This window comes from Panthera onca, chromosome C2 (genome assembly GCF_046562875.1).
Source record: "Panthera onca isolate mPanOnc1 chromosome C2, mPanOnc1 haplotype 2, whole genome shotgun sequence".
Classification (NCBI taxonomy): Eukaryota; Metazoa; Chordata; class Mammalia; order Carnivora; family Felidae; genus Panthera; species Panthera onca.
The window spans coordinates 143,556,015-143,583,532 of record NC_138347.1 but is presented as its reverse complement, the minus strand read 5'-3'; the positions used below and the strand labels follow the sequence as shown (position 1 = coordinate 143,583,532).

The 27,518-nt window shown below is 34.8% G+C and overlaps 1 protein-coding gene across 13 annotated transcripts in view; it reads left to right on the top strand.

Annotated features, from left to right (window-relative positions):
- The window catches only part of SLC4A7 (solute carrier family 4 member 7), a 112,627-nt gene extending 86,387 nt beyond the window's left edge, over positions 1 to 26,240 (top strand). For 9 of the 13 annotated variants that reach the window (XM_060638462.3, XM_060638481.3, XM_060638477.3 and 6 more), the window contains 10 exons: positions 421 to 582; positions 976 to 1,089; positions 4,274 to 4,435; positions 4,619 to 4,870; positions 8,235 to 8,303; positions 9,597 to 9,770; positions 14,343 to 14,474; positions 16,970 to 17,067; positions 19,975 to 20,082; positions 21,930 to 26,240. In XM_060638462.3, coding sequence (XP_060494445.1) covers positions 421 to 582; positions 976 to 1,089; positions 4,274 to 4,435; positions 4,619 to 4,870; positions 8,235 to 8,303; positions 9,597 to 9,770; positions 14,343 to 14,474; positions 16,970 to 17,067; positions 19,975 to 20,082; positions 21,930 to 22,011 — 1,353 coding nt within the window. In that variant the 3' untranslated portion in view covers positions 22,012 to 26,240. The remainder of the gene's footprint in view (positions 1 to 420; positions 583 to 975; positions 1,090 to 4,273; positions 4,436 to 4,618; positions 4,871 to 8,234; positions 8,304 to 9,596; positions 9,771 to 14,342; positions 14,475 to 16,969; positions 17,068 to 19,974; positions 20,083 to 21,929) is intronic. The other 4 variants (XM_060638483.3, XM_078432417.2, XM_060638471.3 and 1 more) reach the window with 1 other exon arrangement.
- Positions 26,241 to 27,518: the final 1,278 nt, after the last annotated feature.

Genomic DNA, 27,518 nt, shown 5'->3' with positions numbered 1-27,518 from the left:
AGTGACTTGTTTAGAAGTACGGGAAAGATAGTAAACTTGTGGACCATCAAGAATGCATACAAAGTATTCAGAAATTACTATTCACTCTGAAGCTTTCACTAAAGAGTAGGTGGAGTTGAAAGAAAGGACTGTGTGATGTAACTTGGCAAAATACTGTATTTTCGTTCAGTGATTTAAGATTCATATATTTTTCAAACTATAGCATCTCTGAACTCAGGGTGTGTCTTACGGTTGATGATGTGTTCAAGTTGACTTGGCAGTGTTTTTTCTTCCTAAGTAAAATATAAAATAATGGCATGTCTTCAGTCACTAGCATCTTAGAGTCAATAGAGTTCATTAGTAATTTATTACGTATCTGAGAATCTTATTCTCTCCTTTTTCTATTTTTTTCTCCTTCCCTCCCCCCCCCCCTCCCCCCAGGAATGTAAAACCTTTCATGGTGTGTTTGTAGGGTCAGCCTGTGGTCTTCATGGACCTTATATTCCAGATGTGCTCTTTTGGAGTGTCATCTTATTTTTCACAACATTTTTTCTGTCTTCATTCCTCAAGCAATTTAAGACCAAGCGGTATTTTCCTACCAAGGTAATTGGGATGTGATTTTGGAGTTCTGGTAATATTCATGTTTTTAGTTTTTGTTTCTCTGGTTTATTTCAAAACTGTAGTAAATTGTTTGAGGTTAATACTTGATGTCAAATAGGTGTAAAGCAATTACTTCTAGAGAAAGATGTATATTACATGTCTGAACTAATAGTAGGAAGATCATGGTACCATGAGGGATGGTAGGTTAGTTGGGAAATGTGTCTTTTATCTTTTTGAAAATATACGAGAAATAAATGTACTTCATTGACACATTATCACTAATTAAAAACCTTATTGACACTTTCTAGTGGCATATTTTAATGTGAAAGATATGAATTATTTAGAAAGGACACACAGTTTTTCTGTGTTTATTTTAACTTGATCCTTTTAACATAGGTGCGATCGACAATCAGTGACTTTGCTGTATTTCTCACAATAGTAATAATGGTTGCAATTGACTACCTTGTAGGAGTTCCATCTCCTAAACTTCATGTTCCTGAAAAATTTGAGGTAAGGATTAAAACATTTGGTTATTTATTACATGGGAATATTTTTTTAAAATGTTTATTTTCGAGAGAGAGAGAGGGACAGAGTGTAAGCAGGGGAGAGGCAGAGAGAGAGAAAGAGAGAGAGAGAGAGACAGAATCTGAAGCAGGCTCCAGGCTCTGAGCTGTCAGCACAGAGCCCAATGTGGGGCTCGAACCCATGAACCATGAGATCATCACCTGAGCTGAAGTCGGATGCTCAACCGACTGAGCCACCCAGGTGCCTCTTAAAGTGGGACACTTTATAGAAATATATATATATTTCTCACATACATAAAAAATGACAAGATGAGAAGAGACAAATGAATCTACTTAGGAAACAGGCAAGAAGGTATCAAAGTTAGTCCCATGAGGGAAAATGAATGAAAATATTAATGGTAAATAGTTGGGAGTCATTTAAAAACTTTGACCCTGCAGTCATAGCTGGAGTTTGTGATGTGTTTTCCAGGCAGAAGAAACATTCTTCATTTCTTTATAAGGAAGTGACTCAAACTTGAATTTAAAAGTGTAACAAAGAGATTCTAGTTAAATTTCTAGAAGGGTGGTGAATCTGATAATGAAATGGAATTCTGCATGTATCATTTTCCAGCAAAATCAGGAGAGAATCGAATGTATTCTTCAAGGAGAAAAATGATACTTAGCTGACCAGTTAGAAACCCTTTGCTTTTATCTGCAGACTGTAGTTATGTTGTACATAACAGACCACAAGTGTATTACAGCATCCAAGAATTGTTTCCCTATCTAAGTAGGAGTTGGTAACTTTTGAATAATTTCTGGGGTTTTCTTATAGTTGAGTATTTGTGTCACTGGTTATGTTTATATTTATAGCAAATTATGTGACTTCTTTTAAAGATAGAAGGTTTAAAGGGGATTAGAAATAAGGAATACAGTGAATATAATTCTGGTCTGTTTTTTCTTTCACTGGAGGAAAGAATTATTTTTAAAACGAGTGGCCTCCAAAGTATGAGTGCATGGGTGGAAAATGATCCACTAAAATTATATAGAAGGTCTCCTTATATTTTTATTTAAAAATAAGAGGGGCGCCTGGGTGGCACAGTCGGTTAAGCATCCGACTTCAGCCAGGTCACGATCTCGCGGTCCGTGAGTTCGAGCCCCACGTCAGGCTCTGGGCTGATGGCTCGGAGCCTGGAGCCTGTTTCGGATTCTGTGTCTCCCTCTTTCTCTGCCCTTCCCCCGTTCATGATCTGTCTCTCTCTGTCCCAAAAATAAATAAAAAACGTTGAAAAAAAAAATTAAAAAAAATAAAAAAATAAAAATAAAAATAAATTAAAAAAAATAAGAGAAAATTAGCTTTATAATATTTACTATATGAATTTTACTATGGAGCACCATTAGTAACATAACACATAGATGCGTATTGAGCCATTGGATATACTCAATTTTATTCAAATTTTTAAAATTTTGCTGTTGAGAGTATATAATAAAATTTGGATACCTTTGTTTAAAAGCATAGCTATTGAACCACTAAAGATTTTAGACCTTAATTAAGAGATGAGTATATGGAACTCATTTTATTTTTACCAAGTCTTAGAAATAAATGTAACTGTAATTTAATACTGGTTCGAAATATTGATGTAATTTCCTGCAATCCTGGGCACAGTGCCTTATTTTCATTCCTAAATATATTTTTTGTTATCCGTTCATTGATCTAGCTTTCCAGTAGCAAACTGATTTCAAGGGTCATAAGCTGCATTGGGGAAATAAATCAAGGAACACTTAAGAATTGTGCATTGTATAGGTAAAATATTTTTATTCAGGTACAGTATTGAATATTAAGCAGTTTAATGTGTATCAGTGTGGGAAAATTAGAATACCTGAATTTGAAAATATTGAATTTCCTCTATGTGTTGACAAATGTTTTCATGAAGAAAAAACAGGCTTAAGGTGAAGTTTAGGTAGTGAAAACACTTTTATTTATTTATTTATTTATTTTTTTAAATTTTTTTAACGTTTATTTATTTTTGAGACAGAGAGAGACAAAGCATGAACAGGGGAGGGTCAGAGAGAGGGAGACACAGAATCTGAAACAGGCTCCAGGCTCTGAGCTGTCAGCACAGAGCCTGACGCGGGGCTCGAACTCACGGACCGCGAGATCATGACCTGAGCCGAAGTCGGCCGCTTAACAGACTGAGCCACCCAGGCGCCCCTGAAAACACTTTTAGATTTCAACATATCCAGTGCCCTCCAAGAAAACTAAACTCTCTTAAGATCTTTTAAAATTTTTGTTATGAAACAGATGTTATGTTTCAGCATCAAAATGTATTTGTGTCTAATAAAGTGCCAGGTTTTTGTCAGTAGATGCTTTGGAAAAGTACGTCCTGAGGCCCCAGTTCTGATTTAGTACCGACCCTGCTGAGATCACTAGTCTGCAAGATCTTCAAAGCAGTTTAGTTTAGGGGTTGATCTAGGCAGTAGACGGACCTCACTTTATTTGAAGTAGGTTAGGAGCCTGTTGAAGTGACACTCTGCTTCACTTACCTATTTGCCTATAACAAACTTCCCCAAACATTAAGCCTTTAAAACAACAATCCCTCATTTGTTCATAAATCTGTGGCACTTGGTACTTAAACCTAGTAGGGTAGAGTTGGGTCTTTTGGTTTGGGATCTTTTGTGTGGCTGCAGTCATCCCCTGCCTTGATGGGGCAATATACTCCATTCAGATGGCTGAAACAGCTGGGGTAGTTGGCTCCCATCTCTCTCTCACTTTGTTGTATCTCATCCTCAAGAAGACTTATCCAGGCTTACTCAACAGCTTGATCTCAGGCTTCCAAGAGAGTTAGAGAAGAAGCTGCAAGTTCCCTTGAGATCAACACTCAGAAATCACACATTTCACTTTGGCTTTATTTTGTTGGCTGAAGTAAACCATAGAGGCATCCTAGGTCCCAGGGGAGGAAATGGATCCCACCTCTAGATGGAAAGACTGATTACTTGGACTAGCGACTTGCATCGAGGGATGGGAAGCATTCTTGTGGCCGTCTTTGCAAGTAATTCCCTCCCGTGTCCCAAGATTTAATTTAGTCCTTTTTTGATTCCTTGGCATTTCTTGGAATAGACACAACCTATGATGTGGAAATTTGTGCAGTAGGAGGAAACTTCTTTCTTTCTATTCATCTTTAATTTTTCAACAGCCTACTGATCCAAGTAGGGGCTGGATCATAAGCCCGTTGGGAGAAAATCCTTGGTGGACTTTGTTAATAGCCGCTATCCCAGCTCTGCTTTGTACCATTCTCATCTTTATGGATCAACAGATTACAGCTGTCATCATAAACAGAAAGGAGCACAAATTGAAGGTAATTTTTACATTTTGTGTCCGGTGTTATTGCAAGAGTTTGAGGTGTTTACATAATAACTAGAAAATTGAAAGATGTGAGGTGGGAGGAAATTATTTTTTCTCTCTTTATGAAGTAGTCTAGTCCTTTAACCCAAAAGAACAGTTTAGACTTACAAGTATTCATGTTCGTTTCACTTTCCAGAAAGGAGCTGGCTATCACCTTGATTTGCTCATGGTTGGTGTTATGTTGGGCGTCTGCTCTATCATGGGACTTCCGTGGTTTGTGGCTGCAACAGTGTTGTCAATAAGTCATGTCAACAGCTTAAAAGTTGAATCTGAATGTTCTGCTCCAGGGGAACAACCCAAGTTTTTGGGAATTCGTGAACAGCGAGTTACAGGACTAATGATTTTTATTCTCATGGGCCTGTCTGTGTTCATGACTTCAGTGCTGAAGGTAAAAATCTCTTCACCGCAGTGTTTTAAAATCTTCTTTGTTACAAAGTGTATATGTGGTTGTGTGAAAATGGAACATTAAAATAGCTAAAATTAGTTTCATTTTCTGGAATTTATTTAGAAAATAATATTTTGGCAACTGGTATTTAGTACAGTAGGCATTTCAGTGTTAGATGCATCCATTTTAGAAATATTGTAAAAGGATAGTATTAAGGACTATAGAGTTTTGGAAGGAGTTAGTGCATGGCTTATGATCTAAAAGAAGAATATACCCAGAGAATTTTATAGGCATCTTAAAGGAAGTAATATTGAAACATGGATGAAACAATTCTTTGACCAAAATGTGAAAATAATATTGCTGTTAAATAAATAAATGCATTATTTCTGATAAACTAAACGAAATAGAGGTAGTAGCACTCATTAGAAAAACAAAAACCACTAATATAAATGAAGCGTGCAAGAAATTAAACTTTATGTTAAATATCTCTTACTTATATCTGACTTTTACTGTATATATCTTATTGAATCTAGTGATTAAGAAATGTAACAATAACAATAGCAAGTGTAGTGAAGTACCTAATCTGTAATTTTCTGTTTATTATGGATGAACTCAATTCCATTTTTTTCCCTTGGTGTTTTAGTTACTTTTATTGCAAAGAAAATTATTAAGTTAAGAGTTGTGTACATTTATACATTAGGGCAGAAACTTAGAGCATATATGTATGTTACCATATTAACTAAAAAACAAAAGTTAAATACTAGAATTCTTTGGCCTTCACTTCATGAACTTTCTAGTAACCAATTAATTCACCAAATATTTGTTGAGTACTTACTGTGCTATTAGGACTAGGGAAATAATAATAAACAGGATACATTACTGTCTGCTTTTAAGACCTTGGCAGTCTAGTTAGTTGGTAAAACAGATAGGTAAATGGGCAGTTACTGCCTAGTGTAAGTGTATTGTTAGAAGTACTTGGCATAAGAATACTTAGTACCTCTTATGGGGATATTGTCCCCTATTAAGGTAGGTTGCCTTTAAAATATTTTAAGTATTGACTGCATATAGGCAAAAAAAAAATCAAATAGAACAGCAAGAAAGCTCTAACATGAAAAGTTAGTCTCCCAGTTTTCCCTCACTTTCTAAAAGCCGCTCTCCAGAGGTAAACTCTTTTTAACTTCTCTATTTCTTATTTTGGTGGCTACAAACATTCTAGTTTTACATACTTTTATAATTTTACTTTTTGCTTTATTATTTTTATACTGAATCTCTTTACCTATAAGACAGTGAATCTCAAAAGTTTAGTCCAGGGACCTCTTGGAGTTCTCAAAAGCAAAAGTGTTTGGGGGGGGAGCATGTCCACAGTACCTGTTAAGAACATAAAGGGGGTTCTGAGACCAAAAAGCCTGGGAGTCTGTCACGTAGGGGTGGATGTTTCATGAGGATTTAGCACACTTCAATGCCCACTACCCGCTCTCCCAACTGTCACCTGCGTTGGGTTGATTCTGTTTTTAGCTTTATTGTAATGGTTACTACCATTTACTTTCTCTGCTGTAATTACAGTTAAACTGTCCATGCTTTTTTTTTTTTTTTTTTTTTTCCCTGTACGTTAAATTATAAAAATGTAAACCTTCTGGGAACACATAATCAGTATTATGATGGTATGATATATATGTTCACTGAGAACTAAGCAGTGTGTGATCTCCCCACGTGGAGACAGAAATAACCCTATTTCACTAATCTGCCGCTGCTGCTTAAGAGTAAGCGCCCAAGCCTTAGGACCCAGTGTTTTCTTAGGATCTGTTAACTTCCCTTACTTTGAAAAAGAAAATTGCCACTTTTTCTTAACATTTCTTCTTTGTATTGCTAAAGGAATTCCTGGAGTAATTTTTTTTTCCTGTGTGATGCCATGGGTGGTAAACTTTCAGAGTTCTTGCTTGTTTCAAATTATTCTCATATTTGATTGATAGACATGCATTTCAGTGTTCAAAAAAAATTTTTTTTGAGATTATCTTTTCCTATAGATCAGTGGCCCGAATAATATGTGTGATATCTCTTTGTTTTTTGTAACTTCAGAGTCATTTTTTTCCTTTCTAGAAGCTACCACAATTTCCTTTTTACTCCTGGTGTTCTGAAATTTCACTGGGTTACTTAGGTAAATAGATGGATAGAAGACTTTCATTTATCCTACTTGTCTCTGGATGGGCCATTGTCCTCTGGAAACTTACGGGAATTTTCTGCCAATTCCCGTTTATTTTGTCTTCTCTCTGTTAGATATTACTTCAGCTTCACTTAGGTAGATACTAGACCTGGATATATTCTCACATTCCTGTCCTGCCACCTCACTGTTAATGAAAATTTCCTGTTTTCCTTAGATTGATCTCTTTAGTCACATCAAAATCATTGCAAAATTAGTTTTAATTATTTTGATAATTATACCTTTAGATTTCCCTCTTTCATTCTGATCATTTATTTTTCCTGACATTCTGAAGTTGCTTTATGGATAAAATATTTTCCTGAAATTTCCTGAGGATTTATTAGTCCTTATTAGATTTTTAACTTGTTTTCTTCTCTTTCTGAAGTACTTTTTCCTCCCACATTTCTTAGGAAGGAAATACTTGGTTGTTCAGTAAAGTGAATGTGGTTTTCCTCTGTAGCTGTTAGGTCTTTTTTCTTTACAGGCCTCTCTCTTGGTGAGAGTGCTGCTTGTGGTTTTTGAGTAGATGACTGGAGCCTGTTAATGGCTGTCCTGTAGGGTGCCTAGGCACGGCAGGTAGTCAGTTGGGGATGCCTCTAACTGCCACAGTAATATGGACTGTCTTTTGGGGGTGGAGTTCAATTATTCTATCAGTAAATGGTACTGGCGTATAATAGTTACTATATGGAAGTGATAGCAATAATAACTCCTGCTTTTTTTAATTTTTAGTTTTTTAAAGTAAGTTTTTATTTTAATTCCTGGCTAATGCTTTGTGAGTGATCAGTACTCACCAAGTGCTTTTCTGAGTATTTTAGTATTTGAAATCCTTTCATCTTAATGCAGTCGGTTGCAGAAATAAAGCATAGAGAGGTTAAGGCTCCAGAAGAGGTTAACTGGCTTTTTAAACCAAGCAGTCCAATTGTAGTGCTCATGCTCTTAACCACTGAACATACTCCCGTTTCCGGAAGAAACATGCAGAAGACCCACGGTTTTTCGAGGTTGCCACCGTTTACTAGCATTTTCCTTATTTCTAGAAGAGTTAGGTCCTATCTCTGAAAGAGCTTTTAATTCTGTCTGCACAGGTACTCACTATGTTTTTGTGTATTTATTATTGTGAAATGGTTTGAGGAGCATGAGTTCTTATTCTAACTGTGGTCGTTTTACCTGCAGTTTATTCCAATGCCTGTCCTATATGGCGTTTTCCTCTACATGGGAGTTTCCTCATTAAAAGGAATCCAGGCAAGTCTGAAGTACTTATTGATTTTGTTGAAAGGCTTAAAAATACTTTAAGTTTACGAAGATTGTTTTCGTGATGGTAGTGATGTATTCTCAACTCTGATATTTTGGGGGGCAGGTTAACTGGTGACTTCAGATCCCCATTTTCCAAGTGATTATTGCTTACGACACATTTTCCCCTCAAGAATGAGGTCATGAACTGATATGGTCCTTGCCTATTTTTAATTGAAGCCAATGAAAGGCCTTGTAACTATTGATAAAGATTAGTATAGTGAGAGGGAGGATGTCGAGGACTAGAGTGGTAATACTGGTTGTTTGTATGGTGCGAGACAGTTTGTAAAGCCTAGTGTGTCTTATTATCTGTGATTCTCGGAACAACACTGGGATGTAGGAAAGGAAGAAATACTAATTTTGCCAACTAGAAAACACGAATAGAGGGACTCCCTGAAGGTTCTTAACTAACTGAGCAACAGAACCAAGACTGGAACCCAGTGCTTTTCCTACTCTGTCTTGCTTATAATACTTCCTGGAAAACAAGCCTGATGAAATTTAAAGATTTGAATTCAGTCTTTGTGTAAAACATTTAGCTCATAAAGCCCTGTTAGTACCACATGCCCACCTCCTATCATGAAAAGCATGTTGTCTAAAGTTGCAAGCAACATCTTATTTTTTTCAGTAGTCCTGGATCTCCTCCTCCACTGGTCAAGAAATGATCTCATTAACTCACTTGCCTCCCCCCTGCTTTACAACAGTTTTGTGAGGTAGATAGGTCTGGTCTTACTCCTAATTTATAAATGAGAAAATTAAAGGTCCAAAAGACCAAGGAATTTGCTCATAGCTTTCTTTCCAATGGGTAAAAAATTGGTAATTGTACTTCAGGCTGTATTCATAGACTTGATTATGTTAGAGTTGGAAAGAGCCTTGAAAATTGTTACCTTTATTGTACATATTAGAAAACAAGTTCAAAGAGATTAAATGACTTGCATATTTGCTTATAGCAGACACATTTATCTAAATATTTTAATCCTCCAAATTAAGACACTTTGGTTTGAGTTTTCTCATTAAACTAATTCTGTTAGTTCAAAATGATTGTTGATACCCTTTCCCCATTCCACCCTGCTGGGTCCAGGGCTTCTGTACTGAAACTTCTCCTATACTCTCAGAACATACCAAGGAAGTTCTAGTTTAAATCACAAAACTCTTAAGGTCGAATGTAATTTCTTTTCCTAAGTAACAGAAATGATATTTTTGTTGAGTAATTGTCTTGCTTTGTTTTGTTCTCCATTCAATACATAGTTCTTTGACCGTATAAAATTATTTGGAATGCCTGCTAAGCATCAGCCCGATCTGATATACCTTCGCTACGTGCCTCTCTGGAAGGTCCATATCTTCACGGTCATTCAGCTTACTTGTCTGGTTCTTTTGTGGGTGATAAAAGCTTCAGCCGCTGCGGTAGTTTTTCCCATGATGGTAAGGTTGTTTTGTTTTTGTTTGTTTTTTTCAGACTTTGTCACTATTTATAATAATTACAGATCAATTTACTTATTTATGTATTAATCATTAATTCTGTTGAACACAGTAATTATTTTACTAACATTTATATTAGTAATATAATGTAGTAATGTATTAGTAATATTTACCTATGAGAAAGAGAATAGCCCATTTTAAGCACCATAGGTGTTTTGAAATATGAATTGGCCCTTTCTAGCTATTAAACCAGTCACTTTAGAAACCGAATTCGCTTGTTATTTTCTAAAGTTTGTTTGTTTTGTTTTTTTTAGTCCTTGGGCTGTAGAATGCTGTTTTTTTTTAAATTAAAAAAAATTTTTTTTTAATGTTTATTTATTTTTGAAGGAAAGAGAGACAGAATGTGAGCGGGGGAAGGGCAGAGAGAGGGAGACACAGAATCCAAAGTGGGCTCCAGGGTCGAAGCTGTCAGCACAGAGCACGACATGGGGCTCGAACTCACAAACTGAGAGATCATGACCTGAGCTGAAGTCGGTCACTTACCTGACTGAGCCACCCAGGCGCCCCCTGTTTTGTTTTTTTTAAGTAACTTTCAGAATTTAAGATGTTTATGGAACAAAGATGATAGCCAGGTATAAAAAGCAAAGCAACCAAAACAACATATTTCTTTTATAGAATATGTTTCAGTACATCTTTCTCAGGAATTGAGACCCAGAAGTTAAAAAAAATTTTTTTAGATCATATTAATAAGACAGTATTGTTCACTAAATTATCATAGAATATCACATTTTGCAAATGGGGAATATTCATCCTTTTGTAAATACCGTGTAAACATTGGTTAGTACATGGCCACAAAGAAAATCTTAAAAAATTAAAAAGCTTAAAAATTATCCAGGTAATTTTTCCTGATCACAAATAAATTACATTGCAAATGAATATTGAAAAACACTAAAGATATCTTAAGTATTTAGAAATTAAATGCTGAAATAATCCCTGGGTAGAAAATTGAGTTAAACATTGTGGGTATTTCAATGGAGAACTTATAACAAAGTCTGTGAGATACACCTAAGATATACCTAAAGTTGTAGAAAAATGTATACCTTTCACAATATATATTATTAAAGAAGAACTTAAACGCAACCAATTTTTTTATTTGTAAATATCCATAATAAATAAATTGCTTCCAAGCTTGAGTAAAGAAGAAAAAAAGAGCAAAATATACAAGATTAAGAGAGAGAAGAGATGCATAACCATAGCTATGGAGGAGATATGAGGGGCTTTAAGAAAATGCTACATGAATCTATAGGAATAAGTTTGAACATCCAGAGTAGAGGTTGACAAACTATTTCTGTAAAGGGTCAGATAGTAAATATCTTCAGCTTTGTGGGTCATAAGATATATAGGCACTTCTATAACAGGAGAGAAATGTCCACAGTTTCTTATTGTTGAACTCTAAAAAGCAATTGTCCAGTTTTTTTAAGTGAAAGACTACTAATGAGAAAAATGAAATTCTTTCTCATTTGGGATAATTTTTCTGTCATTTAATGAGGTTCAAAGTTAGTGTTCCCTATTATCAAATCAATTCCAAATGTTCATCTTTATGAACTATTCTTAGGTCATAGTCCATACAAAACAGGTAGAGCCAGATTTACCCAAGGGCTGTGGTTTACCTACCACTGATCTAGAGGAAATGGATTAGTTCCGTTCTATACATACATTTCTGGGAGTTAACCCAAAGAGAAGTATAAAATCTATGCATATGTAGAAGTCAATTGCGCACAAGACTGGGAAAATGGTTAAAGATCTGCTCTTGGATCCTGGGCCCCAGATGGGTTAACAGCAGAGATTTAAAGAACAGTTAGTTTCAGTACTTCTTAAATTATTCTAAACCAAAGGAAAAGATGGAAACTTCTGCATTTTTTGGTCATGAAACACTAGCAAGGTCTTAATACCAAAGCCCAATAAAGTATGAAAGAACGATGGTGACTTCTCAGTTACCAATATAAGTGTAAAAAATCTGAAGATATTAACAAATAAATAAATTTATAGTGTTTCTATAAGTAATATATGATGTTTAAATAGACTGGGATACTTGAGCAGCAAGCAAGAATTATCAACATAATTAAAGGTAAAAAGACTTTTTATAAAATGCAGTCACTGAATAAAAATTTATAAATGAGTTTTAATATAGGGAAGCCAGCTATTATTATTATTTGATATGAATTGAAGGTTCTAACTATGATATAAGAATAATATAATAATTGGCAAAAAGAAGAGATAACATTATTTGTCAGTAATGTGATTATATACTTATTAACTCAAATGACTCAAATTAAAAAAAAAAAAGACTAAAAGCTCTAATAGAATTAATAAGAATTTTGTTAGGGCAGGTGGTTACCAGAAAACCATTGGCTTAACCAAAGAAACGTATTATATGATAGCTGTGGATCCTAGAAGTCTGAAATCAAGGTGTGGATGGGGCCCTCTAAAACCTGTGAGGCAATCCTTTTTGCCTCTTCCTAGTTTCTGGCAGTTTGTTGAAAATCTTTGGCCTTCTTCGTGTTGCAACTGCCTAACTCCAAACTGCCTTTGTTGTCATGTGTTCTGTGTATCACTGTGTCTTTATAAGACCATTTTTGAGGACACTGGACATATTGTATTAGGAGCCCACCCTACTCCAGTATGACCTCTTAATTATATCTGCAGCAACCCTATTTCCAAATAAAGTCACGTTCTGAGGTACAGGGGGTTAGGATTTCAATACATCTTTCATGCGGGACACAATTCAACCGATAAAATGTGGAAGTACGTAAAATTAAGACCCAAACAAATAGGAAGATATACCATGTTCTTTATTTTGCATTCTTAGTATTGTAAAGATGTCACTTCAGGAATGAGTTGTATGAGTTTATTTGCATGTGTTTGTGTGTATGTGGGGAAGTTGTTGTCAGTGTGAACTGGGTAATTTTAAAGCTTATGGAGAAAAATAAATGCCAGAGTCACAGATAACAACATGGATGGTAGAAGTGTTCTGTGTGTTGTTCGGGTGTAGGTTTCACAAATATGTACATGTGTCAAAAGCATCAAACTGTACATATGATATTTTTCTATTTTAATGTAAGTTGCATATTAATAAAAAAGTAAAGATGTAATAAATACCAGAGGAATAACAAAACAAAGATAATTAAGAATTCCTGGCGGGGTCTGGGGTGAGGGAGGGACTTGATTGTTCCTATGCTGCTACCATACTGTTTTGATAACTAAATATTTAAAATTTGCTGTCAGGTGAGGGCAGCTAACATAGTATGGAATTGAGATGGGCGTAGACATAAATCAGAAAAATAGAATTTATCAGAATATATGTGAGAATTTACCACTTGAATACCATAAGTGGGACATTTCATTAAAGATGATAACTCATCTACATGGGAAAATGTAGTATATAGTCTTGGATGATTTGACTCTGAATGGAGAGCTAAGGTTGCTTCCTTACTCACTACCTTATTCAGAAAGAAACCATAAATGAATTCAAGACGTAAGTGTTAAAATGTAGTAGAAGATTTTGAAGAATATTATATAGTCCAGTGATTGAGGATAACTTCTCAAGATAGGGAAACCCAACTGTAAAAGGAAGAAAGATCTATTTAACCACATGATAATTAAGTGTTTTCTATAAATGTAGTAAATAAAATCGTAATGTGAACTGGGAGAAAGTATTTGCAACACATAAGGCGAATAAAATGCCTTTATCTAAACTACACAGAGGTCTTACGAATTCATGAATAAAAGTCATAAAAAAGCAATTGAAAAACAGGGAAAAGACAGTAATAAGGAAGATGGTAAGAAGAAAGGGAAGAAGTCCAAATGGTCAATGAACATTTGCAAACGTTTCTTCAACCTTAGTAGCAGTTAAAGGAAAGCACATTAGGGGCGCCTGGGTGGCTCAGTCGGTTGAGCATCCGACTTTGGCTCAGATCATGATCTCGTGGTTCATGGGTTCGAGCCCCACGTCGGGCTCTGTGCTGACAGCTCGGGGCCTGGAGCCTACTTCAGATTCTGTCTCCCTCTCTCTCTGCTCCTCCCCTGCTCACAGTCTCTCTCTCAAAAATAAATAACGATTAAAAAAAAAATTTTTTTAAATAAATAAATAAAGGAAAGCACATTATATAATTGAAAAGTTTAAACCTGATATTGGGAAATGGATTCTCTAATGCATTCCTTAGGAGATTTTTAAAATTGTATCTATCTATATAATGTGTATAATTTAAAGTCATAAAAATTAATAATCTTGTTTTACTGTGAAGATACTATGTATGCTTAATTTGCTTTCTAATTTTATGCAGAGTGCAAGCGATTTATATAGGAAAATATTAAAAATGGTCTTTTTAATATCTTTGAGCAGGAAGTTTGAAAGATAAATAGGTAACTCACTTCCTTTGAAATAAGATGGTATATGAAATGATTTTTAAATAAAATACATGCATCACTTTTTGGTTATTTATCATTTGATACTTTTTTTCTCTTCAAATGATATAGTTAATTTTTAGTTAATATTCTCTCCTCCACTTTTTTAAGGTTCTCGCATTAGTTTTTGTACGCAAACTCATGGATCTGTGTTTCACAAAGAGAGAACTTAGTTGGCTTGATGACCTCATGCCAGAAAGTAAGAAAAAGAAAGAAGATGACAAAAAGAAAAAAGAGAAAGAGGTAATAAGACCAGAGTTTTAAATTTACACTATTCATTGTTGCTTAATACTTCGTACCAAGTAGCAGGCACTCTTATGGTCACTTTACAGGAATCAGCTCCTTTAATCCTCCTAAGAACCTTATCATTATGAAGTGTAGGTACTTTTGTCATTCCCAGATTACCTATAAGGAAACTGAGGCAGAGGGAGGTTAGTAGGTAACTCGTCCCAAACATAAGTTCTTACCCATTTTACCATCTTGCCCCCTCAAAGCCCTGACCCAAAACCAGCCTTTTAAAAATTACGTATCTAGGGGCGCCTGGGTGGCTCAGTTGGTTAAGCGGCCGGCTTCGGCTCAGGTCATGATCTCACGGTCTGTGAGTTCGAGCCCCGCGTCGGGCTCTGTGCTGATGGCTCAGAGCCTGGAGCCTGTTTCGGATTCTGTGTCTCCCTCTCTCTCTGCCCCTCCCCCGTTCATGCTCTGTCTCTCTCTGTCTCAAAAATAAATAAACGTTAAAAATAAATAAATAAATAAAAATTATGTATCCCATGTGTACTTAATTAACAGTGACAGAATTTAGCAGTGTTAAAACATAGGTAACAGAAATCTTAAATTCATAAGTACATTTTAGCGTACATTTAAATTTTAACATTTTAATCTGACATCTACGTAATGACAAAAAGGACTTTAAATATCATTTTACGAAAAGTACAATTAAGCTCAAAATTACTTTTTCCCCCTAATTTTTGAGAGAAAGCAACGTAGTATATACCTTATATTGTGTAGTATTTACGAAAATGAGTTTATTAAACTTCATGGACAAATATGTTTAAGGCTTGTTGGTATTTTTTTCATAGTTTGGATTAATTATGCAGTGCTGATTTATGGCAGAATTGCTGGCCTTATGATTACTTTTTAAGAAAAATCATGACTCTTTAATCAGGATACTAATTGGAAATACTGATTTGAATGGAGTCTCCAGAATTTTTTAAAGATTCTTGTTTCCTTTAAAACTATATTATATGTGCAAATGTTGATGAGCTTTTGGTGAATTTTCAAGTACGGTAGAATTTATTTATGAAATACTTAGGTTAAAATTGCCTGCATATTATTTTCTGTATTAAGTCGGAATAAGGGTCAGTGTGTATAACAGGAGACAAAAGTACAGGGGGCTTAAACACAAAGAGCTCCTGGGCTCAGGTAGAAGAAGTCTTAGAAGAGGGGTGAGCTAATATGACAGTTGCACCGTCGGGGCGCTCCTGGGCTGCGCTCTGCCGTCCTCAGCACCGTTTCCATACTCAGCATCCCCTCCTAGGTCGAAATGGATTCTGAGCCGGAGCTGTCATATTAGCATGAGAGATGGCAGGAAGGAGGAGGGGGGATAGGGTGAGAAAGCAAAACCTGCTCTCCCCTTACTGTCCTGTTTTAAGGAGTCTCTCCAGAACTGTCATCCAGTAATTTATTTGTGCATCTCATGGCCACATGGAGTTGCAAGGGATGCTGGGAAATTGAGCTTTGGGTTTTGGGGTTTTTTTGATGATGACTTTTTAATTATTTTTTTTTACTGTTTATTTATTTTTGAGAGAGAGAGAGAGAGAGAGAGAGCGAGCGCGCAAGCAGGGGAGGGGCAGAGAGAGAGGGAGACACAGAATCTGAAGCAAGCTCCAGGCTCCGAACTGTCCGCGCAGAGCCCGATGCGGGGCTCAAACTCACAAACTGTGGGATCGTGACCTGAGCCGAAGTCGGACACTTAACCAACTGAGTCACCCAGGCGCCCCATAACGCTGACTTTTTAAAAGCTGGGTGTGTTGCCACCTTCAAATAGTGGGATTTCTGTTGTTAAGAAGAAGAGTGTGAATGCTCTCCCAGTCCATCCAGCCCTGCCCCCAGTGATTATGACGTCATGATTTTGGGTCATGTCTCCAATAGAGGTTGCTCTCCATCTGGGGTGACATTTCTCCTCTGGGGTCATATTTCAATGTTTGAGAAATTTTTCATTGTCAGAATTGGAGGGGCATCCAGTAAATGGAGGCCTAGGATGCTACTTAACACTAGGACTAGTGTTACTTACTTACTAGTCCTAGTAAGGAGTGCCCCTTACTACAGAGAACTGTTTGGCCCTGTCAGTATTGCTGAGATTGAGAAACCCTTCCTTTACAAATGAGGTTTTGCTTACAGTGTATTGTAATGAGATTTCACAGAATTTTATCTCTTGTTCTGTGCTAATAATTGATAATAAAATTTATGTAGCTAAACCGATTTTTAAAATAGTATTAATGGTTAAACTTAAATGAACGTTATAAGCATTTACAATTTAGTCTTTCCAAATGGTTGTGTTCTATTGTGCCATAAGTATATGTTTCTAATAGTAAAAGGACGTTTCCAGCCATGGCAAATATGTTATATTTAAATAATATTGTCAGTTTGGGTTTCCAGTTCTTGAAGATTTTACATAGTAATTGGTCCTCCTGGAAATATTCTGGGAAAAGTAATCTTTTTGTGTATGTGCCCTGAAGGAAGCTGAACGGATGCTTCAAGCTGATGACGACACTGTGCACCTTCCATTTGAAGGAGGAAGTCTCTTACAGATTCCAGTTAAGGCCCTGAAATATAGGTGAGATAAAACTTTATCTTGTAAAATGTATTTTGTATACACTTCAAGTACATGAATAAACCATGTAATGCTTCATTAAAGTAGCGATCTTTATTTTTAAAAAGATGACAAAACTGGCATCTAGCATATCGACTAACCGGGGGCTTCGTGAATTCGAAAGGGAGTCGCAAGGCCCTTCCCTTCGCAGGTGATAGGCCAGACTTAGACCAGAACATTAAACCAACTCACATGCCAAGCAGACAAGAGCTACTTGTCTTGTATCACTCCTTCTGTTTTAATGAAGTTTAAAGTCAGAACACAAAACTCAGAATAGTCCCATTCTTTCAGTAGTATAGGTATTTCCCTTCTGTCCTTTATTGGGGCTGTGTCAGCGTGTGCTGAAAGATGAACGTTGGTAATCCATTGTCTGATAACCTTCCAAATTTTGACTATGTGTAGAGGCCCCGGAACTCTCCTACTTTGCAAAGGTGTGACTTGACTATTGTCAGTGAGGGCTCATGTCACGGACAAGTTGCGTTTCATACATAGTTTATAATGTATGACTTTAGTGGTTTATATGTAAATTTAAGAACCAAAGATGGTGGTAAATTCTGTCTTTAAATTCTGTGTACTTTTTTGTAGTTTTAAAAGAATTAAAGTCTATATTATTTATGCACATATCTGATTTCTGGTTCCACATTTATTCTATTTCTGATTAGCGCTTGATAGTAGAAAAGTCAGGTATAGAATGTATATAGGTTCCGTTTAATAGAAAAGGTTTGTTGGTATTTATTAACTTCAGATTTTTTTCATTTTTAATTAATCTTTATAGTTTTTATAGATGTTGTATCTAGACTTGTACATGTTAATTCGTTTTGATAGATGACTTCATAAGTAATGTTCCCTCTATAATTTTTACTGTTAATTTTCATCGTTGGTATTAAGTACTCTGTGTCACCTTTCATGATTTTCCCTCAAATCTTTCTTATGTTCTTTAAATTAAATGCCAAGTATAGATGTCTTGATATACACAGCTATAGTGCTCTGCTTTGCTGGGTTCTGTAAATGTTTGTTCAATGAATTAGTGTATTAATTTTGTTGGACTTAAGACTATAGGAGCGGCCATGATGGTTATTAGTGACTCATCAATTTGCTGAAATTATTTGCCACTTCGTCTCTCTAGTCTGCATTATCCCTTTCTCAGTATGATTATACACGGGCCTTGACAAATTTAAGTGGAATCTATACTTACACTGTCTGATATTTAACAAAAAGGATGGTTATCTGTACATATACTTTTGTCTCTTTAAGTGATGGCACAGGCCATGATAAATGCTGCTTTGCTTAAAATTTGGTCATCAGGAATGCCAGAAATCGGCTGATCTGTTTATCTGTCATATTTTATAGTCTTACGTAGCTTTGGATTACCTGCCATGAAAATCAAATGAGGTAATGCAGGAAAACATTTGGAAACTGCAAAACTCCGTTAAACATGAAAGGAAGGGATTTTTTTTCCCATGTAGTTTTATTTTGGGGAATAACAAAACATGTACTGTCTTCAGAAAAGTCTTAATTTTTAGTAATGGGAAAGTTCTTAGAGGAGGACATTTTGAAGCTAGGAAGTGCTTCAGGAATGTCTCCAGTTATTTGAAGTTGGCAACAAGCCAAAGAAATGTTTAGTCACAGTAGGTAGTTTCAAGTTGGAATGGCTCTGCCATTGTGAATTTGGGCCTTCAAATTTTTTGCACCTTAAAAAAAAATTGACTTGGTAAAGCACCTTTTCCTAGAGATTCTTTAAGGACCATGTTACACTTCTCTGCAGTCTTATTTCTTCATTTATTTATTTAAATAAAGTTTATTTATTTATTTCTTTAATGTTTATTTATTTGAGAGAGACACACACACAGAGTGTGAGTGGGGGAAGGGCAGGGGGAAAGAGAATCCCAAGCAGCCTCTATGCTCAGCTTGGAGCCTGACATAGGGCTTCAGATCATGATCTGACCCAAAATCAAGAGTTGGACCATTAACCCACTGAGCCACCCAGGCGCCCCTGCAGTCTTATTATTTTAAGCGATATTGGATTTAAAGTGTGAACAAAGCTAGCATTTTTCTAAAGGAGTGCTGTTTAGTCATTTATCACATAGCTGCCATCACATTGTGAATTTAAGGTCTAATTTGACATTTGTGCTTGTCACTTCTATGCATGAAATGTTACTTTTTGGTGAAGGAAAAAGGCTTGCAAATATATTTCTATTAACTTCATAGCACTTTCCTGTGACTTGTGACTGATAACCTCGAGCCCCAGATTATTTATGGATATGATCATTATTGGATTCATCTCAAAGGAATGTTGCAATATTTTATAAAGACATGGAATGGTTACATTTTTCTCTTACAATGAAAGGACAGTATTTCGTTCTTTTGATTTTGATTTTGATTGCCTTTTCAACCATTCTTTTTAAAGGTTTTTTTAAAAGCTATTAAAAATCAGTTTTTTTAAAAAAAAAATAATCTCAATTTTTCTTTCTTTAACTGGGGATATTTATTTGATGAGATTGAGATTTTTGCCAGGTATGAAAGTTTTCTAATTGTGTTGAGGCTATATTTTTTATATTTACAAGCACATTAATGTAGTCTTTTATGTTATTTCAGTAATACGTTTAGAGCCAAGATGATCATCTTTGGGCATCATTGCCAATTTATAATCTTAACTCCTAGCTTTGATTATGCAGAAAGATACAATGCTTCGTGATATCTTTATAACAGAACTATATAATTCTGATGTTTTTCTAGACCTTGGTTTAAGTGCAAGACAAAGAGCTTTCTCAGTTTTAAGTTGATGAAGACAAATATTATATAGTCAAGAGCGACAATATTAATGCTTTTGCAAGTACTGAATACTAACCAAAAAGTATATTTGTTCTTTAGTGTTGATCCCTCAGTTGTTAACATATCAGATGAAATGGCCAAAACTGCACAATGGAAGGCACTTTCCATGAATACTGAGAATGCCAAAGTAACCAGGCCTAACACGAGGTAGCTGTAACTATTTACGCATTTTCTAACCGTAGCCGATTTTCAGTTGACTTCTGCCTAGATAGCTATTTAATAAAACCATTACATTTAACTCAATCTGCATAAGTTTTATTCTCTTAACAAAACCAGCCCTTTTCTCTTCTTTCCTTCTTCCTTTCATCTGTCTATCCATCATTTCACTGAATACTGGAAATCAGATATAAGTGCCAAAGAAGTTATTTTTTTACACTCATGGTTGCCTATTTCCAAAAAGAATTTGAGCCATTTTAGAATAAAAGTGAATATCACCTATGGTAATATGGAATAAGTATATAAAAGATCAGAAACCATGTACAGAAAGATAATTATTAGGGGTTACATAAATTCTATAATTGGACGCTCCCTCAGTCATTCTTTCTGATGGTCCAAGCAAAAAGACAGACATGATTGTTTTCCTTGTTTGGTTTTGTCTTGTTTTGTTTTAGCCTACCATTTCTTCAGGTGAGGTAAATGTTTTCCTAGAAGATAGTTGGAAGAAATTTAATCCATGGATATAACGGTCAGTCAGTTTTATAAGGGAGCGTGGACTCCATAACTATTTCATACCTCCTTCCTTAGATTTTTTGTTAGGTGCCCAAGGGTACTTGATTCCCTTGGGTCTGTAGAGAAATGAGGTGTTATCCAGCAGTGTACTCAGTCGTTCATACTCAGCAGGTATTCTGTGTCACTTTGGACCAGACTCGTTTTGTGTCAGTGTATTCTGCTTGGATATCCAATCAAAACTTTTCCAGAAAAACAATCACTAGCTGTTCCTCATTAGCTACTATCTTTCTGGCCACTGTCTTTTGATAATAATTGGTTAGGTTTTGTTCATACCTTCCTTACCTCTTCTTAGAGCTTTGCTCCTACTTAACCTCTATCCTTTTTTTTTTTTTTTTTTTTTTAATCATTTCTTGAGTTCCGATTCTCTAAGCTGGACTAAGAAGTCAAAGACTTCTGTCTTTGATCTTAAAAGTTTTTAAGTTTAACTCTTTGTCATTTTGTATATTCCATGCAGCTAGAATTTAGCTTGATATTCTTTTTACTCTTAATTTTCACACCTTGTCAGCACTCGTGGCTGAGATTATTTTGATAAATGTAAAGACCTTACAATAATATTATTGTATCTTTTATATTTCTGCCTTTCATTCAGGTTGTTCCTCAAGTCAAAATCAAAGGGAAAGAAAGACAGTGTTCGGGTTATGTCATTTAACAGAAAAATGTTTGGGGGTCCTTCTTCAGTCTTATCTGGAGAAGGCAGCAAACCACAGTGTATTTTCATTTATGAGTTAGTCAATTAAATCTGTGTACATGGAATCATTGTATTTGATAGTAACTTGAAAATATAAAATAGATGTGTTCTGATCTTATATTTGTGAACCAAATTTGGGAAGAGAAAGTTTGTAAATGTGTTACATTTTGCAGGAAGTTGTTTGATGCTTATCTATATTAGCAAAGATCACTTTTTTTTTTAATGGATTTGTCAGTGAAATGTCACATGCTACAACTGTTTATTTATAAAGTAAAATTAATAAACTTAGTCATAAAATGACCCATTTTAAGAAACTCCTCTTCACTTGTAAGAAAAACATTAATTTCAGTAGCAAACATATCCATTGAAAAAAATCTAAGAATTTTTAATATTTGTCTTTCCAATCAAATTTACTGATATGAAAAGAAAGCAATGAAGTAACAAATAGCAAGTCATTAGTTTATAGTATTTATAGTCATCTCAAAAGGGTGATTATGGATGCTAAGTGTTGGCCGTGTTTAGAATGTAATATGTATCCATTTCAAAATCATTTATTCTCATTCTTTGTTTTAAATAGCCCTGAAAAGCCTGTCAGTGTGAAAATAAATTTTGAAGATGAACCAACAAAGAAATACATGGATGCTGAAACTTCATTATAGAATTGAACCAAGAGGAACTATATATATAGCTATTCAGCTATATATATATTTTATTATATGTATATATATAAAATGTGTGTATTTCATGTCACTATATATAACAATATTGTACGTCATGCTATTTAATGCGTGACTACTGAGTTTTTGAGGTAGTGTCTGAAGTTTGCTAGGAACACCATGGAGACTGTGTATATGATGAAATAGTCTCTTAGAAATGAGGTACATGGTTCTTAACTCTTCAAATATTTATTTTGTTGGAAAAACACTTTGTGTTCTGCGGTAGAAAGATGTGGGGAAATGCATTCAATCTGCTTTCCTTGAAATCTCTTTGTCCATCAGTGGTAATTCATACCAACCTTAAGTGACGTACTTTGTCCATATATTTATAATTTTTACTTGAGTTACTAAAAATTTTTGCATATTATTTCACTTCTGTTCGTTCTTTATGGGAAGAACAGGGAGTCTTTATGCCATTGTTGTGGGACAAATGTAACATGTCACGGCTTCTCTGCATGTGTGTTTCATTTATGCAGATAATCTGTATGTTTCATAAGCAGTGGAGATTTCTTGGCTATAAAGGTGGAACAATAGAAATTTTCTAGCTAAGAACTATAGTTTTGACATTTATGTTTTTAAAATTTATTTTAAATCTTAAAACTCCACATTTAGGTTTATATTCCGATAGACAAGTAAAATTGCAGGTGATTTTATAATTTAACCTATAGCAGTCATAACTTTATGGATTTTAGAAGCTATAAAATGCAAATTTCTAATAGTTAAACTTTGTTGCCTTTGTAGAAATATTTTCTGAATCCTAATGCTTTATCAGAGCCCAGAATGCCCACTCTGTTCTCTGCCTTTGCTGTCTTTTACTTAAAATGTGGTTTAGTTTGTATCAGGTTCAGGTCCTTGATTATTTTTCTATTGCAAGTAATATGAGGAAATAATCAGGAGTCAGAATTCTCTTAATGGGTTTATGATCAGTATTACTTTATTCTAAAGAATTACCTTTCATTTTCTTGTTTACGTTGTTATTCTTTCTATTGTATAGATACTATTTAATAGATTGTTATGTGATTGCATTTTAAAATATTTTATTTATTTTAATTGATATACTTAAATATTATATAAACATTTGAAAAGATAACAAATACAGAGTAATTTAAATTGTTAATGTAAATAGTTGGTGCTCACTTGCATTTATGGTTTATTATCTGAAAGCAGTTGACAGATTTTACATCTTTGATATAAAGCACTGCCATATTTGTATTTTAAAAGGAATTTAGACATTTTATGTATAGCTCAGATTGATGGCATTCTTTCTAGTTTGTGTTAGTATTGTTGTTTTTGCTTTTCTGAGCTGCCTTTTTAACTTCTAGCACATCTTTTTAGCCATCTTTTATATACTCTTAGCTCTACATGAAATAAATAAATGTTGTTCTTGTTAAGCCTGTAGGACTGGATGAATGGGGTTGTGAAACTGATTTGGCAAGAGGATAATTTACAAAAACCAAATGAGTATTGAGAAGCCACAGAGAGAAATAGCAAAATTGCGACATGAATATTAAGATGAAAATTTTAATGAAATTCCAATGCTCCCTTTAATCAGTTGTAATTAAGGTACAAAAGTATGAAAAGTTGATCTTATAGAGGATCATGAGGAATGCCAAAAGCTGATATTTTAGCAATTCTGAAGTGTTTTTCATCTGTTCTAAACTACTTACTAATAACTCAGATGTCATTTCCCATCTGAGACCATATTGTCAGATTCTAGTTAAAATAAGGGATTTGACTTCCGCTTCACATGGGAATTTGGAAATGTAGCTACGTTTCTTTAGAAAACATAGCCGGCATCATTTGGTACTGCCTGCCGAAGAGTTTTAGACTCTGTTGGCAATCGATAATTGAGTATTACCCATGGTGCTTGTTATTCTTCGTGAGCTTGCACTGAAATGATTCCTGTTTATCCACAGCAGCATAATCATTTCCAAAGACCCCAGTATTTGCTGCTACATTTTATAAACTCCCCTGATGGACCTGAACAAGGGGGATTTCCTCACATCATTTCTTTGTGTCTGGACACCATAGGGTTCACAAATGTTCTTATTTTACAGGAAGGGGTTTTAAATTTTAAACTGAAAACTACCTGGCATCATAGTGTTTCTGTAATTTTATTTAATTATGTATAGTGATAGTCCAGTGCCAGAAAAACCATGACTTGCAAAATACGTTGCACTCAAAATGTTTTTGCTATGTTTCTAATTGTCAATGGTTTCTGCTTTCTTTTGACTACTTGACTTACAAAATGATCTGATATGACTACTCCATTGAAGAGCAAAGGTAACTCATGTTTTTTAAGTAATTAACTGCTTGTTTTACGTGGTTATGATATTTTTCCACTGTTTTTGAAAAATAGCGATCGTGGATAGTGTTCATTGCAAGACAAGTGAAAAATATAATTTACTACATATATTGATTTTTAAATGTTGCCTTAAATAGGTGTAAATGAGCAGTAGTAATTGCAGTGTACTGATTTACCTCAAGGTGCAAAATAATTAAACCTGTACATATTCCATTTACAAAATAAATTAATATAAACAGCCCTGCACTTTCTTAGATGCCTTGGTTTCCAGGATGGAACTTAGTGCTACTGAATATCCTGGCTACAGAGCCACCTCAGGATTCTCTTCTCTCCACCCTGTTTTATTTATTTATAGATGTCTGTTTACAGAGACTATAATAAATCCTGATGTTGACCATCTGAAATTTACTTTCTTTTTGAATGCTATTTCACTCTAAAATAGCAGCTTTTGAGAAAACAGTGAGCTAACTTCCTTATGATAAAAGGATGATTCTGTATGTTCTCTAATAATATTAGGTATGTTGAAGTGAAGCATACAAACTTTCTAATGGGTGTGTGTGTGTGTGTGTGTGTGTGTGTGTGTGTCTGTGTGTGTGTGTGCACGTGCGCAAATGATGTTAAAAATCTTAAATCTCTTAAGTTGTTGAAAAAAGCTGTGGCGTATCAATGTTCACATTTGCCAAGTCTTTGTAAAACATGTAGGACAAAATTTATGTGCTAATGCATGTGTTTATAAAGCAGATTTCTTTACCATTCAGAAAGATTAACTTTTGCTTTCTCCATCCAAAAAGCATTTGTTTCTTCCTCGTACTTTATGTATGTATATAATAGCTTTCTAAGTTTTTCCTTTCACAAAGACAGGTTCAAAATTCCTGTAAAACATAAAATGATGTCTGAAACTGAGGTATTACACGGGAGCTTGCTGTCTTTCGAGGATCATATCACGGACATCAGTTCTGTAAATGCGCTCAACAGTTTGGACATGTGAATCCCGTTTTAAAGTGCTCAGATTTTGGATGTGTAAGCCATTGATATAACGTTGTGATTCAAACATGATTAAATCAAATAACTTAATGTTCTGAATTTTATTTATGTAGATTACATCATTGTTATCATACACAGTACAGATATGTGAAGTGTCTTTTGGTTTAGTCCAATAATTATTTATGTTTTAGAAAGTAAGCTTAAAGATTGTAAGGACATTGAAAATTTAAAATAGTGTTCAGAATTCAAAATTTGACAATTTTAATGTAAAGTCGGGTTTTTTTTCCTATCATATCAAAAAGTAATATAAGTATCAATAATAGGAAAACATATAGTTGGAAATGGAATCATCTACAGATCATTTTTAAACTTTAATTTAATTAGCACATACCGACTTCTACAGTTGACTTATAGCAATTGTTAAACCCCAGTGTTTTTTTAAATCAGATTTTTGTGCATTGATTTTTGTGTTGTGGCTTTTCTTTTGTTGCTTTAATATTAAAAGTTTGGGGTGTTTTGTTTGTTTTGTAGGGGAGTTATCTTCTAATGTTTACTATGTTTAAATAAATAGAAATTGAATTTTATTGTTCATTTATATAATATTTGATAGCTTGGTATAATTTCACAGTACAGTTCTAATTTTTATGACTTTTATAATTACAATGATAATATTTTCTTTTGTAATAAAATCCAAGGTAAATCAAACATTTAAAATGTAGAACTGGGTATTTTTCATTTATATGAAGTACAAGTCTCTACCAAGTCTATAATGTGAATGATCCTGCCTTTCAAATTTCTTTCATAATTGTTAGAAGAAAACTATTTTTTAGAGATGTTATTGAAGTTGAAAGAGCAATAAAAGTCTACTGAACTAGTTGTTGGATATTGTCTTTGTACTTTGTTTATTAGAATTGCTGCGTAGCTTCTTCATGTGGAGGGATGGGGGTGAAGGAAAAATAGGTGATTTCTGTTTCCTGCTTCCTAATATTCATATATTTCAGTAAGGAGACAGAAAAGAAGATGAAACAAAATATTATGTGTTTCACAATGGCTTTTTGCTATTAAGAAATATTAAAATTAAATCCCTTTAAGAATAGACTGGTTCATTATTTAAGACACATCTATTTAGAATTTTGCAATATGATGTGGAATTAACACACGTCACGTTTCATGATGTGCAGTGAGTGTGTAAATTCTGAACTCTCTCAGACTGAAGACTTGGAGGTTTTTGTTTATTTTTAATGGCTAATTATGATTTAAAAAATTTTTTTCCTTCTTAAAATTTTTGAAAAAATTATTTCAGAGAGGGCATGAGTGGTGGGGGTGGAGAGAGGGAGAGAGAGAGAGAGAGAGAGAGAGAGAGAGGGCGCACATCTCAAGCAGGCCCCATGCTCAGCGCATGAGCGTTTTGGGGGCGCCTGGGTGGCTAAGTCCATTAAGCATCCGACTCTTGGTTTTGGCTCAGGTCATGATCTCACGGTTCATGAGTTCGAGCCCTTCATTCGGCTCTGTGGTGTCAGCACAGCTTGGAATTCTCTCTCTCCATCTCTGCCCCTCCCCTGCTCTCTCTCTCTCTCTCTCTCTCTCGCAAAACAAACTTAATTTTTTTTTTTTAAATATTAAGTTTTGGGAGATGTAGTCACTGCACTAGTTGACTCATTGGTCATTTTGAGCAATATTAACATGAGATTGAGTAGGTCTTATATTTGAAGAAATAGGGAGCATCACTGTGGATAAAATTGGGCTCTGGATTCAAACTGTGTAGGTACTACTGCACAGAACTGTGTAGAATCGTGTAGGTTCTACCCTGCCTGCGTCACTTAGCCAGCTGTGCCAGTAACCAGCCGGGCAGCTTAAGAAATTTACATCTCCATTTCACACTTCTAAACTAGAATGAAAAATAATGACTACCAGACGATGTGGTGGAATAGTGAAATAGTGTGTGTAAGAGGAGCACTGAATATTTTTCATTTTTTAAAGCTTGATAATGGGAATCCTCTTTTGAAAGCTTTAATGACATTGGTTTTTGTTTTTGTTTTTGTTTTTGTTTTTTCCCCAAGAAGCTTCAGATCTTCACAAAAGGTGAAGAGACGTGCCTATGCTAGGTGAGCGGCACAGATGTCTTGAATGCCAGGTCCCTTTTATTTTCACAACACCCTAT